We start from the raw sequence: 17,179 nt of genomic DNA on the forward strand, positions 1-17,179 counted from the left end.
GCCGTTTGGCTAACATTTCTAAGGCAGGAGGAGCCCTGCAATGAAGAGGAAGCACTACAGGTCATCCAGCTGACTCCACAGCCACACGTCCGCGGAGTTTCAGTGTTCCTGGCTGACCAGGAGGGACGAACCCTCACATGTCCCAGATGTGACACCACCCATATCAGACAACCGATAACCACAAAAGTCAATCACTATCGATCAGAGGGTATACACCCTTGCCATAATGTTCTATTTAAAGTCAACAAACTACCCAAGGATATTCATTCAATTTTTGTAGACAAAGGAGATTAAATCACGTTCAGCTGGTGAGACTTCTAACAGTCCTTATGTCAAGGTGAGTACTTTAAGGGCCCGAGGAGGATTTTTTCCCCTAAATGTGTAACTTTTACCTGTTGCGTGTAACGATCTATTTTGGACTGTGCCTCGGGAGACAGTTCGATATCTCTGGCTCCGTACACAGCCTGTGCGATGGTTCTTATCTTTTCTACAATTGGAAGCTGGAGAAACACAAATGACAACAAAATTGTTCATGTTAAACCGGTCGAAGAATTGAGGGAAAGCTTTGTGCGCTTTTCTGCAGTCACTTAAAATTTCCTACCAGATTTCCTCCTCAACGTCCGTGGTATCTGAAGCAGATATTCTTTCCTCTATCACCCTTAAAGTATGAAGAAGTATCAAGAAGCTTTAGCTGTTCAGCCAACTCAAAGGTTGCTTATCTAGTTAATCATTTTTATCCATCACATTGTTTTAAAAAAATGTACTTTATACTATGGTTTTATAAGTCAGAACAGGAGTCTCCTAAACAAATACTTAATGCTGGTGTTTAAGTGCCTCCGAACTCAGGTTATATGACAGAGAACACAGCAATACTAAAAACATGTACATTTTTTGTGAGTAGGAATGGGCTCATATATTTTTTTAAAGATTTTATTTATTTAGAGAGAGAGCAAGAGCACAAGTGGGGGGAGGAGGGGTCGCAGGAGAGGGAGAGAGAGAATCTCAAATGGACTCCACAGAGCATGGTGTGGGGCTCAATCTCATGACCCTTAGATCATGACCTGAGCTGAAATCAAGAGTCAGATGCTTAACACCACTGAGGCACCCAGGCACCCCGGAATGGGCTGATATTAAATGCTGATATGATCACTTTACTGGGAAATCAGAGGTTGAATCTAGTGTCACTTTAGCAAATTATGAGAAATCATGGAGGCGGGGAAAGAATCCAAGAGGGCTAGATATGGCTGAATGTATGTGTGGGGTGGAGAAACAACCGTCCATAATGCTGGACGGGAAACCTGGATGCGGATGGCTAGTAAAATACTGAAAGTGGGGCGCCTGGGTGGCTCAGATGGTTAAGCATCTGCCTTCGGCTCAGGTCATGATCTTAGGGCCCTGGGATCCAGGCCCACATTGGGCTCCCTGCTCAGTGGGGAGTCTGCTCCTCCCTTTCCCTTTGCCTGCTGCTTCCACCTGCTTGTACTCTCTCTGTGTCAAATAAATAAATAAAATCTTTAAAAAATACTGAAAGTGATCTGGAGAAACAACAATGGTTCATTAGCAAAGGAATATGCCACAGATAAAGTGATTCTTATTTAAGCAAATCATTTGACAAAATCATTCATAATTTTACTGTGCAGAGAACATACAGGCGTAATGCAGTTTGTGGATTTACTGTTTGGTGAACAGCTATTGGATCAAGTGCCCGCTGGTGGAACGAATGTCAACCAAGGGGCAGAAGGCTTTCATGGCCTGCTCAAAAACTTTGCTTGGCAATGGCAAATGGTACATTTGTATGAATTACTGTTGATATATACAGGAAGGAGACTCATCCAACAGGAGAAAATAAAAGCTAGCTCTACCCTCTCAATCTGATAGAACCCCAGATTGCTTTAAAATGTGTTTTTCATTACTATAGTTTTTATTACTGTAGAGTTGTTCTGTAGTCTGGAACTCAGATATTGGACGTTTCAACAAATAACAAATGGAGGTGCAAGTCATTATAACATTTCATTGGAGGACATAAAAGATGGTCTGAATCAATGTCGAGAAATACTTAGTTCATTGGTAAGAAGACTTAATACTATAAGGATGTCAGTTCTCTTAAACTTAACCTATTAGTTCAATGCAATTCCAATAAAAATCCCAAGAGCACTTTGGGATGCTTGGCCAACCAATTCTTAAATTCACAATGAAGAGTAAGAGGACAGATAGGTAAGATAACTTCAAAGATAAATAAAACCAAAAGAACAAAGGGGACTTGCCTTTCCAGGTATCAATCACACTACAAAACTATGGTAATTAATTCCATATGGTATTGGCACATGAGTAGACAAATCAATCCATGGAAGATAAGAAAGAACCCAGAAGGATACCATAGCAGGTGTGGGACAGTATATAATAGAAATGACACAAACAGGGAAAGGGCTGACTGACCAACTGACTTTTGGCTGGAGAGAAATAAAACTAAGATTCTTACTTCACAACTGGCACCCTAATAAATCCAATATAGAACAAAGCAAAATTTTGAAATTAAAACTCTAAATACTGGGAACAAAACGCGGGGGACTCTATGGTCATGAAGTAGGGAAGGATTTCTTCTAAACTAAACAAGGTAAGAATAGGATACACCCTAAAAGAAATGATTTATAGATCTGACATCAAAATTTAAAATTTCTTGTATAAAAAAAGACATTGTAAATAAAGGTACAGGATAAGGAGCAGTCTGGGAGAAGATACAGGCAAATATTTAAGAGTCAAAAGATTAGCTGCTGGAATGAATTAAAAAAACCTCCTACAAATCAAGAAAAAGACAAATATTTAGTACTGGGCAGGAGGAGTAACTAATAACCACATGAAAAAATGTCCAATCTTATTAGTAATCAAGCAAAGGCAAACTATAGTGATGCAAATTCAATCCACACTCATTAGATTATCATGAATGAAGGGCATGAGAATGTCAAGTACAGGCGAGGATGTGGGGAAATGATCCTTTTAAGTACTTCTGTCTTGGTTGAGATGCTCATGGTCTAGCCCATCATGAAGCTTCCTAACTTCCACTCCACCACAGTCTAACCTCCCTAGAAGGCACCTAAGAAGAACCCAAAAATCTTCAGCTTGCCATGGCCCTACTGAAGAACACGATCTGGCTGTGATATTTAAGTATCTGAACAGTATGTGTTCTGAAGCATAACTTCAGATAGGATATGCCTGCATATCTTAAATTTTCCCCATGTCTTCTTGCTTCTAGGCCCTTACACCTAAAGCTTCTTTGTCTATAATCCTGCAAGATCAATCTGTGCTAAAACTCCCTGAGCTCTGTAAGGTCCATCTCAAAGGCCAGCTTCTCCAGGAAGCCTTTACAGGGCCTCCCGAAGCACATGCAGGCATTCTCTTCTCTTCTGTCCGGATGGCCCTGGAACTCTCTTACACAGATGGGTGCTACACAGGACCATGGGTTCAACAGGGCCTGGCAGTGAGGGGCTGCTGGCGAAGCTCAGGCTATTTTAGGGTGCACTGATGGAGAGCAAATGGTAATGGTCCCAGGATCAAACTATGAAACTGAAGTCTACCAGATGGCAAGGGGCCTTTTGTAAACCACGTCATGGGAGAAATCAGTGAATAATCTGCACCTCTAGAAGGGACAACTCCAGAAAGAAATGATCATAATTTTCCAGGAAGGCAGAACGTGGAGCATGGGCAGAAATGAGAGCAAAGCCATTTTCAACCCCATGTTTAAGGAAAAGGTGTAATAACCAGAGCTGCCTCACTAAATAGTGACCTGTCCACACCAGGAGGGACCAGTATAAGCCAGTAATGGTGCCAGGAATGTTGTAGAAAGAGTTACTGCATGAGTGCAAAGTTGAGGCTGGGCTACAGAGACAGCCTTAGGTGACTTCTGTGGATGCCGCCGCATTCATATCAGATGAGAACGCACAGCCTGTAAACTCTTTGAGGTCAAGGACCAGCTGGAGGTGGGATGTAACACAGCCCCTGGACTCTGAATATCACCTGTTGACCAAGCAAGGCTTCCGTGTGGCCCAATGTCTACAAAGATTGTAAGAAAGTTCGGGTGCTGATGTGCTGAAGACAGCAACGAGAAGGGACTTTTACTGAACCTCAGATCTCATACGTCAGCATAATATGTTGATGGGCACTGAAGTGCTTGCTTTCGACGCTGCACTTAAGCTAAGAGGATCTCCTCAGCTCGTCAATCAATGCTTTGCAAGTAGCGAAACTTTTTAAGAAACAGAAGGTAATAGGTTGCTGGAAAATACTTCCAGCATCACACAGAGCAAGCACAATGACCATGCTTTGTCGGGGGAAGTCAGATCTTCGGGTACTGTGTTCCCCAAGTAGTGTAAGAGTGGGTCCTGGGAAACAGGCAGCGTCCCCATGGGCACTACAGCACAGCTGGGTGGCAGCTCTGGGGCGAGGGGTCTAAGAGACAACACGGCCCCTTGTTATAGCTGGTTAAATCATGTCACCTCTATGAATTCACTTCCATATCCCCACGACGGGCAGGTACGAACTGCGTACTGTTCCGCCAGCATGGAAGCAATGTCGAGAAGGCGAGCTGTGCGTGTCACTCCATACAAACCCCAAGTGCCAGTATTATGGAGCAAGGGCAACATGGCTGACACAGAGAATTACGTCAATAAAATGACAACGAAACGGACAGTACGACTTATAACACAGTTAATGAATACAGGGCACTATTTACTGAGCTCTAGGTTATGATTTGAAATTAAAAGGTCAGCAATTTCTTTTCTTTCTTTTTTTTTTTAAAAGACTACTTATGTATTTGAGAGAGAGAGAGAGACAGAACAAGCAGGGGAAGGGACAGGCAGAGGGAGAGGGAGAAGCAGACTCCCTGCTGAGCAGGGAACCCAACAAGGGGCTTGATCCCAGGACCCTGGGAGCATGATGACTTGAGCCAAAGGCAGACGCTTAACCCCCTGAGCCACCCAGGAGCCCCAAAAGGTCAGCAATTTCTATTAAGATAATAATTAAAGAGCTCACATGGGAACAAAGTAATACTAGAAGGATGATTAGTGGAGAACTAGTGTCATTGGGTATTTAGCTGATGCATTACAAGCTTTTAAACATGAATATATTTCATTTCAAGAAATATATGTATATTTAATTTTTAGTTATAGTAAAATATACATACTAGAAAGTTAACTATCTTAACCATTTTGTTTTATTTTTTAAAGAAGATTTTATTTATTTGAGAGAGAGCACGAGCAGGGTGAGGGGCAGAGGGAGAAGCAGACTCCCTGCCAAGCAAGGAGCCCGACCCAGGACTCCAAAATCATGACCTGAGCCTAAGGCAGACGCTTAACTGACTGAGCCACCCAAGCGCCCTCATATCTTAACCATTTTGAAGTACATAGTTCCATATTAAGTACATTCATGTTGTAAAACTAATCTCCAGAACGATTTTCATTTTGCAAGACTAAAACTGTGGACCCATTAAACACTAACTCCCTTCTCTCAACTCCTGGCAACCGCCCTCCCATCTACTGTCTCTCTGAATTTGGCCACACCAAGTGACCTCATATAAGTGGAATCAGACAACATTTGTCCTTTTGCATTTTCGTTATTTCAATTGGCATGAACCTCGAGGTTCATCATGGTGTAGCCTGAATTTCCTTCCTATTTCTTTGTACGCGTACGCCACATTCTTTCTTAGCCATTCATCCACCACTGGGCACTTGTGTTGTTTCTCCCTTTTCACCGTTGTGACTGATGCTGTGATGAGCATGGATGGACCTTGACACCCAGCTTTCAATTCTTTGGGGCATTCAGAAATACGTATTTTTGGTCCACGACTAAACCGCCTTCCTTTCTAATGTTCATTTGAAAGTATTTGGGGAATTTCAAGAAGGTGCCAGACTGACTTTGTGAGGTGTGTAATTATGGTTTTTTAAATTCCTATAGGAAAATTGCTACCATCCAAACATGACAGATGTCCCAAATACAACGTGTAGAGAAGCAGGAAAGGGCTGGCTGCACGAGTCCTAGTTGGGTGCTCTGTTTCCCCTCCTTACCCTCAGATGCCAGACTTTCGTGCTTCCCAACAGGTACTGATACCTGCCGCCTGCCATTCCAAATATTTGATGCCCTGACCCCAGTCTTGCTGTGCCCGGAGAAGATGAGGGTGCTCCCCTGACAGCTCTGACGGGTGCAACGCGGTCCATCGTGAGCCCAAGAGAACGCACCACCCACCGCCTGGTGCGTGTCCTGCAGCCCCACACTGAATAAATCAATGGATGGGGCTAAATATCCCAAGACCAAAATGCTTCCAGGACTGCTACTGCAATTCTTCTTTTTCACTCACGTGTACAGGTGAATAAATAAAAAGATGATCTCGGTTGATGTATCTTTTGGGTTTAATACAAAAACTAAAAACTGCCCTGATAAGGTAATTCCCATTGTACGCAACCTTTTTATGTCAGTAGGCAAGGGACTTCCTGCTGTGCCACTGCTCACGCTGGGGGAGAAGTGCAATTGTTAAAGAAGGAAAAAAGAGCCAAGCTCGTTCCAATGATCTTGAGCTGAATTCGATATTCTTTTATACTGTTTTGTTCTAAAGGGCAATTTAAATAAAATGGTAAAATAAATTATGAATGTTCAGGCATTAATCACTCCTGGCTTTCCCTGACTCTGTAAATACTTATCAATTTCTTTGTTTACCACATTGTTCACCCTCCTATCCCTAACGTCTAGGAGAGTGGTTTGCACACAGTCGGTGTTCCACACACACCTGCTGAATGAATAAATCACCGCCGAGGGCAAGTACTTTCAAGATATCATGACAGGCAAAGGACTCTGGGCACTTCCGATGGAATGCGGATGGTGACACATCACATAAACGTGACAGAAGAGAGTGTGTGATAAGGGCTCTGCATAAACACTACTACGAAGAAGGAAGATTGCAGGGCAGAGGGGAAGGCATGGACATCAGCAAACGCTGGAAACATGTACGAAGAAGTCGAGTCACGCTTGAAGGACAGGAAAGGTTTTAATAAGCAAGGAAAGGAAAGGTTATTCTACACAAAGGGAAAGGCACATGTCAAGGTACGAACGGCAGCAAACACAAGGCGTCTTCCGGAATCAGCACTGTTCTGTGTGTATTATGCGCCATTGCTGAACATGTTAATAAGCCCTTCACAAAGTCTGGTGTCGATGCTAGTAACTTCCATCATTTTTGAACTAATGTTATGTTAAATCTTCATTGTCACCAAGATCTTAACTCTGAATATAGTCTACATTTAGTCCCTCCCAGACCTCTTAAATGTATATTTAAGAAATGGAAACACTCTAGAACGGAGGTGTCCAATGGCAACTTTCTGTGATGGTGGGAATGTTCTGCGTACATGCCTTCCAGTCCAGTAGTGGCCAGCCCCGCATGGCTACTAAGCAGCTGACATGTGACTAGTGCCTCTGAGGTCACAAATTCTTAATTTTAATTAATGTACATGTAAATAGCCACCTGTAGCCAGTCGCTCCGGTACCGGACGGCACAGGTCTGGAAAGTAGCATTGTACAGCCTCCCGTATAGCAGGTACCCCACACACTGGCGGAGTGACACCACCGGTAAGCTGGAGGACGCAGTGACCTCGTGCTTCATTACATTCATTTTGTAGATACGGTGAGCCAGGCTCAGAGAAGCTGAGTCCAAGTCAGACAGCGTATCTTTCTTGATAAAGTCTAGGAAACCTGCTAGAACTATTAAGTTATTATTATTATTTTTAAAGATTTTATTTATTTATTTGAGAGAGTGAGCAAAAGCACAAGTTGGGGGGGAAGGGCAGACGGAGAGGGAGAAACAGACTCCCCGCTGAGCAGGGAGCCTGACACAATACGGGGACTCGATCCCAGGACCCTGAGGTCATGACCTGAGCCGAAGGCAGTCGCTTAACTGACCAAGCCACCCAGGCGCCCCTATTAAATTATCTAAGACCTATTTTCTTTTCTTTTTTTTTTTAAGATTTTATTATTTATTTGACAGAGAGAGACAGCCAGCGAGAGAGGGAACACAAGCAGGGGGAGTGGGAGAGGAAGAAGCAGGCTCCCAGCGGAGAAGCCCGACGTGGGACTCGATCTCAGAATGCTGGGATCACGCCCTGAGCCGAAGGCAGAGGCTCAATGACTGTGCCACCCAGGCGCCCAAGACCTATTTTCTAGTGATATAAAATTGGTCTACAAATTCCAGAAACGCAATTACTTAAATTTTTAAAATATTTTTTTCGTGAGATGTAAATGCACAAAAAGAAGGTGAAACAGGACAAAACTAATATAGAACACAATTTAAGACAAGAGTTAAAAATGAAGCTTCTAGAATCAAAATGAAGTGTGAAGGTATTACAATACAGTGGCATCTCATTTTACTTGGAGGTCAAGTTCTAAAGTCAGCAGCCCTGAGGATCTCTTAGAAGACCCATGAAAAACGCTAAGTAATACTCTGCTATCAATAATCCAGAATTTCTCAAGCCCACAACTTTGAGGTACTGGAACACATTGTCTCTTCTAGGGCCACACTGAATGTTCTATTGTTTTACCAAGGCCACAGACTGAAATTCATAGAAGTTAAGCGATCCTGGCGATTAAGGAGTGCATTTGTTGCAATGAGCACCGGGTGACGTATGGAAGTGTTGAATCACTGAATACATCTGAAACAAATATTACACTATCTGTTAACTAGCTGGAACTTAAATAAAAACTTAAGTGATCCTATGCTGTGATACCAGGAAATGTATTTCAAAGCCCATGAAATGTTTACATAGAAGGATCAATTTATAAATTTGTTAGTGGAACAGAAATCTCCGGACCCACAGTAATTATGTCAATTTGTATTTTGTATTTTAAATGAGGCATGAATTTTAAATGATCTACAAGTGCAGTTTGGTATAAATAGCTTTTCTGGTACTTCAAATGAAAGTATCATGTGAAACCATCGATGCTAATTTATCCTGAGCGCACACAAGGTACCAGGGGTTCATTGCAACATACCTCCGTGTCACGGGAGCAGTGCTCTTACTGAGAACAACAGACCCTTGTATCTTTGAAAAAGCTTGTCCTTGGCGGAGAACCAGCACATCTGAGCTATGAAAGGTGTACGTGCTGACTTCCATGGGCCAGCTCCCTGAGCAGCTATCCCTGCTGGCTCGTTGGCTCTGAGCAACAGGTTAACCCAGGAGACTCCCAGAGGAATCTCGTTCTCCTAAGGCAACCGGGATGTGTGGTGGATAGAGCTGGGGTCTGGGAACAGAAAAAATGCTCATTGCCAAAGCATCTCTGTTCCTCTACGTCTAATGATGGCCGTAAGGAGTTCATGTGGGTCATCTTTCATACTCTCAAACAGAACAGGCCAGCAATGTCAAGGAAGGAACACAGAGGAATAGGTGATTTTAATGATCTCTTCCCACCCAACTGAGGAAGGGATGATTGTGGCTTTGCCAACTAACACATAATGTATTTTTATGGCATATGTGTTGATTTTCTTTCCACAAACCTTGCTCATAAACCTCAATGTGTTACAAGACTAATATAAATGAATGCGAGGTGTGCTTTGGGTTCTATTTTCAAGTGCAAGGAGCCCTTGTTTTTACAAGTGTCTCTTTTTCTTGGCTATTCAGCAGGAGTCATAATTTCTCTCCTTGATCTTCTGGAGATGTGCTTCCAAAGAAAAAACTCTGGTTGTAAAAGTCTCACGGAAGAGCAGAATAAACTACCGGTGACCTTTGAACCATGTGAGAGTGGGGCACTAACCACCCCCACCCCATAGTCAAAAATCCACGAATACCTTTTGACTTCTCCCCTCCCCAAACTTAACTACTAGTCGCTTACTGCTGACCGGAAGCCTTGCCCATAACATAAATAGTTGATTAACACATATTTTGTATGTTACATGTGTTACAGACTGTACTCTTACAACAAAGTACGCTAGAGAAAAGAAAATGTTATTAAGAAAATCATAAGAAAGAGAAAATACATTTACAGGACCGTACTGTATTTACGGAAAAGGTCCGCATGAGTGGACCCACACGGTTCAAACCTGTGTTGTTCAAGGGCCAACTGTCCTTTCATGCAAGGAAACAAATCATTTTTTGATAAAAAATTATAACTAAAACAAGTCCCCAAACTCTCTGATACTGGAGTACCTGAAAGGCTATGTTGTTTTCAGTGTTTTTTCCCTAAAAACCCTAAAGTTGTAGGTTTCTCTTTTGAAGTGGCATGTTGTATGTGGTACCTTTAAGGGTAATATCTGTGATAATATTAAGCAACGTTCCTTAAGTGGATATAGGTCCTGCCCCTACACAACGGTCTCCTGTCACCTAAATTTGAGTCAGAACGTCTGGGGAATGGATGGAGTGGTGGTAGAAGGTGGCTGGTTACATGCGGTGGGACCCTGACAGTCCATTGTACATCCCTCAGCCTTTCTTGACTGGCCCATGATTTTAGAACCAGGAATGCATTTCTGGAAATTTCTATCTTAGTGACATTCCATTTTTCATGTTAGCAGAGAGCATTTAAATGAAATTACAGGAATCTTTGTGAAATGCCCAAGTGAAACAGATATAGACCACTCTTTTTTTCCCGTCAGGTGCTATTTCTAGCACCAAGGAAACAAAGCTGGGACATTGTCTGCCAGAATCCGACGGGGCAGAGTAGGACGCGTGGAGGGAGCTGGGCCGGTTCTAAAAACAGGTTCTGATCTGATGAAACCCACCAGAGACAGATGAGGGAGGCCGCAGTGGGCCGACCAGGGAAGTGATATACTGCAGGCCAAATGAGACTTGACAGAAAAGACAGAAGCCAGGGCTGAAACAGAATCTTAGTTTGATGGAGATCCGAGGTGTGTCTGCAGAAGGGTGTGGCTTGGTTCCGAGGAGGCAACGTGAGAATTTGCAGCTGAACTGTGGAAAGGAAGCCAGGGACAAGAGGCGGATGATGGGCTTGAAGAAGCCAGGGTTGAAAGACCAGAGCTTGATCATAATAGAAAACAGAACATGAGAGAGTGTAGGATTTCTGAATAAGATACCGAACTATCTGGAAAATAGAAGGGGCAGCTTTCTATAGAATACTCCAAACATTCTGTTGCACAGCAAGAGGGGAGAGCTCAAAGGGTCAGTGGGAGAAGGCAGGCCAAGGGCAAGTCTGAAAAAGGGAGGAAGGAGCCAAAGGAGGTCAAAGGGCCCGAGGGGGAGATAATGGTACAAGGACCAGAGCAACAAAAACAAAGCACACCCCTTCTCCTTACAGTGTTGTTTTTTTTCTTTTCTTTTTTTTTTTTTTTCAATTACTGGGAAATAGAAAAGACATACAGAGATGTGCATAAATATCATTTTAAGTTTCAAAATCCTATTAATTGTAACTATATATACGATGTGAATGCACTTATTGCCCCAGAACTGTACGTTTAAAAATGGTTAAAATGGGAAATTTCATCTCATGTATATTTTACCACAATTTTAAAAACTACATATACATATAAGAAGTATTTCTGCTTTATTTATTTCAAATTTGAGGCTCTAGCTGCAAATGCCTACAGGCCAATTAAAAGAGAGCTCATAAAACTACCCTAACAACTGAAGTATGTTTAAGTTTGAAACGCTAACAAATAGAAAACAATTTCTCAATAACCAACCTGAATACCGCCCCCACCCCAAGCAGAGCAGCAGGAGGCCGTGAGAGTGCAGTAGTTCCGAAATCAGGGATGCTGGCTGCCCTGGGCTGAGCCTTCCCTCCTGGCCGGGTCTGTTTTGATCTCCCTCCATCCCGTCCCCGCTGCGATCAAGAGAGTGGCGTCACACAAAGCACAGGAAAGACCTTTTAATAAAAACAAACACTATCCTCTCTCACTGTCAAGGTTACACCTCAAAATGTTTGCAAGCTTAGAGGAAGGATATGGAGATGATTTTTAACCTTAACTCCTGATTTAACAAGCAAGATTCAGAGTCGGATTTGCTAGCTGACTTTCGGGGCCCCACAGCCTTTGCAAAAGGGACTGACTTTTTATTCTATCGCTAACGGCTCCCGGTTCTAATGCAGAAAGAATGCTGAACATCTTCCTTTACTTTGGCGCCTTTCATTCTTGGCCAAGGAAACTTGGCTTCTAATTCCTGGTTTTAACCCACTTGAACAGGAAAACCCCTAGAGCCCAAGACAGTCACCTGTGTTACAAGATAATTCTTGAAGGTCAATTCAGGAAGCCCTCTCTCCTCCGGAAGTGAATGTGGAGAGAGAGGGACCGCTAACCTTGATTGCCAGCTTCCCATGTTCCTGCATTTTACCCTGAGGCTTTTCCTTTGGTCCTCACAGCAACTCGGGGATGCTGGTGTTAATATCGGACACAATTGTCTGGATAAAGAAGCTGAGGCTCAGAGAGAGGAGTTAACTTGCTCCAATCTATATCCATCGTAGGAGGCCCAGTCAAGATTTAAACTTAATTCTCACGAATCTCAAAGATTTCTCTTTTTAACTATAATGTTTGTCCTTCCATCAAGTGCTGATTGGTCACGGGGCAAGTCCCTCACCTTCTCCAAGCTTCTGATTCTGCGTGAAGCGCAGGGTTGAGCCCACACACCCCAAGGCATTGGGTGAGACGTGCTTGAAATAATGCATGGAACAGGGATTTGAAAGCTAATAAACCGTAAAAACAGATTCGCTTTTCTTTCTGCTATACTATTTTCCTACGGGCTTGCGGGAATGGAGATATTAAACTGGTCAACTGAACAGATCTAACTGTCAAAAGTCCTACTACAAAAGGGAAAGTGACAGAGAAGATGCCTTCTGGGGGACTGTGATCATCCCAAAGGGTTGTAAGGAAACCATGAACTAAAGTTTAAACACATTTATTCTTACCGGATAAACCTCCTTTGAGCTATTAGGCCACTGCATCTTGTTCCCTGTTTTATTTTAATTTTTATTTAAAAAAAGTTTTTAAAGATTTTATTTTTAAGTAATCTCTACACCCAACGTGGGACTCACACCCACAACCCCTGAGATCAAGAGTTGTGCACTCCACGACTGAGCCAGCCGGGCTCCCCTCTTATTCCCCGTTTTAAAACGTTATTATTCAGAATTAATCACTAGCTACCCCCAGTACCAGAATCAAAAGTTGCCTACTTTTTTTTTTTAAAGATTTTATTTATTTATTTGACAGAGAGAGACAGCCAGCGAAAGAAGGAACACAAGCAGGGGGAGTGGGAGAGGAAGAAGCAGGCTCCCAGCGGAGGAACCTGATGTGGGGCTTGATCCCAGAATGCCGGGATCATGCCCTGAGCCGAAGGCAGACGCTTAACGACTGCGCCACCCAGGCACCCCCAAAAGTTGCCTACTTAAAAAAAAAGTTGTCTACTCTTGAATTAGAGGCTACTCTGGGGGCGTCTGGCTGGCTCAGTCCGTCGAGCATGCAACTCTTGATGTCGGGTTTGTGAGTCAGAGCCCCACGTTGGGTGCAGAGATTATCTAAAAATAAAATCTTTCATTTATTCATTTTTTTGAGAGAGAGAAAGTGAAAGAGTGAGCACGAGCTGAGGGGAGGGGCAGAGGGAGAAGCAGAGCCTCCACTGAGCAAGGAGCCCAATGAGGGTCGTGATCCCAGGACCCTGGGATCATGACCTGCGCCGAAGGCAGATGCTGAACTGACTGAGCCACCCAGGCGCCCCTAAAAATAAAATCTTTTTAAAAAAGAAGTTATTCTGATAAAAGAGATACAGAACTGTTCTCTGAAGAACAGTGGCTGCTTAACTCAATTTTCTATCAAGTTCAGCACAGACCCCCAGAAGTGCAGCCTGTTTCCTGCTTTAACTCGGGGCTCATCATCATCAAGCCTCTTGCCCCCGGAGTTGTCCAGCCCCACAGTATCTCTGAGGTCAAGTGTTTCTTCTCCTCTCCAGCTGTTCCTCCTTCCACTGGGGTTTGGAGATGATTCCCACTCCCTATACAAAAGCAATCATGTCCTGTGCCCCTGTACTGGGGCAAACGCTTCTAAATGGTCTCAGGTGACTTTCTTCTGTAATGCAGAACTGGGGCAGAAATAAGATGCCATCAACCCTGCACGGAATGCATTCTTGGTGGAACACAGTCTGGGGAGATAGCAAAAGGCACACAGGAGCCCAGTTTGCGCTGAGAATCAGCAGGGTGATTATCAAAAGTACTCTATTACTTCTTTTTTCCTGTAGGGCAATCCCACCCGTATTAACCTGCCAAGCGCTAAATGGTTAGCTGTGGTGGAACGAAGAGCTTCAGGAAAACCATGAATTAGCCTGTAAAGGGTCACCAACATGATCTACAAGAAATGAGGAGGTAAGAAATGTTTGAGCTGTGTTACAGCCTGCACCAAGGAATACAGATCTCTAGACAAGACTGTCAGTGGTCTTCTATGATCTAAAATCATCTTGCCAATGTGAGGAACACAGCTACTGGGGAGGCGGTACGTAGTGAGCCAGAAGCAGCAATCACTCTTGTCGTTGTGCAGCGATACGCTGAGATGTTGTTGGTTCTCGAATAAATAATTATGCAATCTACACCTAATTTCTGTGTTATAAGCAAAGGGAAAAGAGTCTGCTGGCAAATGAGGCAAGCAGACACAGGACTTTCGTCCACAGTATTATAAATTTCCCCCCATTTACAGGGAAGCAGACATTTTAACAGCATTACCTCCATGAAGAATGGGAATTCAGAAAGAAAACAAATATCGGAAAGGAAAGGGGTTCGTCTTTGGGGTAGTGCATGTGTGAGACAGTCTAACTCAGAAACATCTCTTCTCTTGATCCACCTTCTTTTCACTTGGGAAGGTTTCTTGAAAACAGCCCTGCTTTGTGAAATTATCCATTCAAGAACTGCTCTTACCACTCAGAGTGGGGTGGTTCCAGATCAGACAGCAATGGTCTGAGGCTCCTGGAGCAGGCCAGGGAGAGCGAGACCCCTGAGAGTGGTCTGTGTGAGTGCGCCCAGGGCAGGGACAGGCACTGCAGACAACCAGGCAGGCTCAGCCGGACAGGAAGATGCAGGAAGGAACACAGAGCACCTCGGCTGACGCCTACTGAGCTGCCTACAACCTTCTCAGCACGCCCACTGCTGGGCTGCACCTAGCTCTGCTTCAGATCTCCAGGGTCAGAGAACTCACCTCTTCTAATTGGACCATTTTTCTTTATGTAGAACCCAGGTCTCCTCCCTCTACCGATCTCTAGCCCCTCTGTAACCCAGAACATGCTCGTCTCTTGTTCATGACATGGCCTTTCAACATGACAAAGCTTTTGTGGCCTAACCATCCCTAATTGGGTCCTGAAATTCTTCTGTTCACATGTATTTATAGAGTGCCCACAATGTCCATCATTTTGCATGGATACTGGGCCTGTCACCACCGTCCTTCCTCTGCAGGTGGGTCCCCCCTTTAAGGGGTAGTACCCCACCCTCACCCCCCTTTCAAGCACAGGACTGAATTCTGAAGAACACAGCAGGATGATCACTCCATCCTTCTAGATACTCTCCCAGCTCTGCTTCTTTCAGGATATGGGACACTGGGCAGTAATGTAATGTCCTCGTACTTTAGTTTCCATACGTATAAAATGGGGCGATCACCATCAGTTCCTATGCAAAAGGCATGCCGAGACTAAAACAGCTAACAGGCATGAGGCGCCCACATGCCTGGCACACAGAAGCCCTTGGTAAGCACGAAGCTTCGCAATAAGGTTAACGTCGAGCTCTTGGATGATGTGACTGCGCTGTGGCCTTTCTCGGCCCACGCTGTTGGTTTACGCATCTGACCTGGAAAGAGGAGCGACGTTACTGTCTGTGACATCTGAGAGACCCACAGAATGTGTGAGGGATGAAGGAATGGGGTAAGCAGCAACCAGCTTAGAGGCTGAGGACTCTGACATTCATGGGCTCTCGATGGAGACAAACGCAGTAGCCGAAGCCGCAGGATTTGAAATAGAGACGTGCAGGTGGGTGCCAAGATGAACCGAGTGAGGTCCTGGGAAGTTCAGATTTTCTGCCTGAAAGCTCACTGTTCAGCTGTTTAAAAATGCATCAGACAATCGAGCGACTCTTACTTCTGGGTGTATACCCCAAAGAATTGAAAGCGGAGTCTTAAAAAGATATTTTTATACACATGTTCATAGCAGCATTGTTTATAAGAGTCAAGAAGTGTAATTAGCCAAAATGGCCAGTGGCAGATGAATGAATCGACAAAATGTGGCATATACGTACAACGGAGGGACGGAAATTCTGACAGATGCAATAACATGGATGAACACTGACATTACTCTAAGTTAATGATATAGACCGAACGTTTGCACCCCCCCCGCCCCTACCATTCATATGTTGAAGACGAATCACCAATGTGATCAGTGTTAGGGGACATGGGGGCTTTGGGGGCAACTAGGTTGATGTTATTAGGAGGGTGGGGGTGCTTAGGGTGATTAGGTCACGAGACTGGAGCCTTTAGGATCGGGATTAGTGCCCTCCTGAAGAGACCCTAGAGAGACCCCATTTCTCTTCCACTACATGAGGATACAATGAGAAGCCAGCCATGTATGACACAGGAAGCTGGCCTCACCAGACACCTGCCTGAGCCTTGATCTTGGACGTCCCAGCCTCCAAAACTGTGCACGGTGAACTTCTGTTGGTCATTAGCAACCCAGCCTGTGCTGTTCCTTCCAGCAGTCTGAAAGGACGGAGATGGTGAATAAGCTTGTCACGAAAAAGACAAGCACTGGATGGTTTCACTTATATGAGATACACAGACCAGTCAGGTCAGAAAGGGTTAGGGTGGCTACCGGGGGTGAGGCTGCGGGCAGGAATGGGGAACGGGTTTAATGGGTGTAGACTTTAGGTTTTGCAAGACGAGAAGTGCTCTGGCGATGGGCGGGGGTCGTACCACAATGTGAATGTACTTGACACGATTGAACCACACAGCCCGACGTGGTAAAGATGGCGAGTGTCAGGTTATGTGTGCTATACAACAACTAAAAAGATTTTTAAAATATCATACATATAGCTCCAGAAAACCACAATGAAGGATAAGAACCATGGCAGAAATGGATGAGGAAAATACTGCTCAGGATTTCACAGGCCTCAGGAGGTTGCTCAAAAGACCCAGGCCTGACCGTGTTAGCTGTCAAACCCTGTTCCCCAAAGCTGAGGCCTGCTCCTGGCACGT

At 44.2% G+C, this 17,179-nt stretch overlaps 1 protein-coding gene across 1 annotated transcript in view; it reads right to left on the reverse strand.

Moving 5' to 3' along the window:
* The window catches only part of MTHFD1L (methylenetetrahydrofolate dehydrogenase (NADP+ dependent) 1 like), a 186,193-nt gene that overhangs the window by 49,814 nt on the left and 119,200 nt on the right, over positions 1-17,179 (reverse strand). The window contains exon 25 of the mRNA XM_048225973.2: positions 393-500. Coding sequence (XP_048081930.1) covers positions 393-500 — 108 coding nt within the window. The remainder of the gene's footprint in view (positions 1-392; positions 501-17,179) is intronic.

Source organism: Ursus arctos, unplaced genomic scaffold (assembly GCF_023065955.2).
Source record: "Ursus arctos isolate Adak ecotype North America unplaced genomic scaffold, UrsArc2.0 scaffold_13, whole genome shotgun sequence".
NCBI lineage: Eukaryota > Metazoa > Chordata > Mammalia > Carnivora > Ursidae > Ursus > Ursus arctos.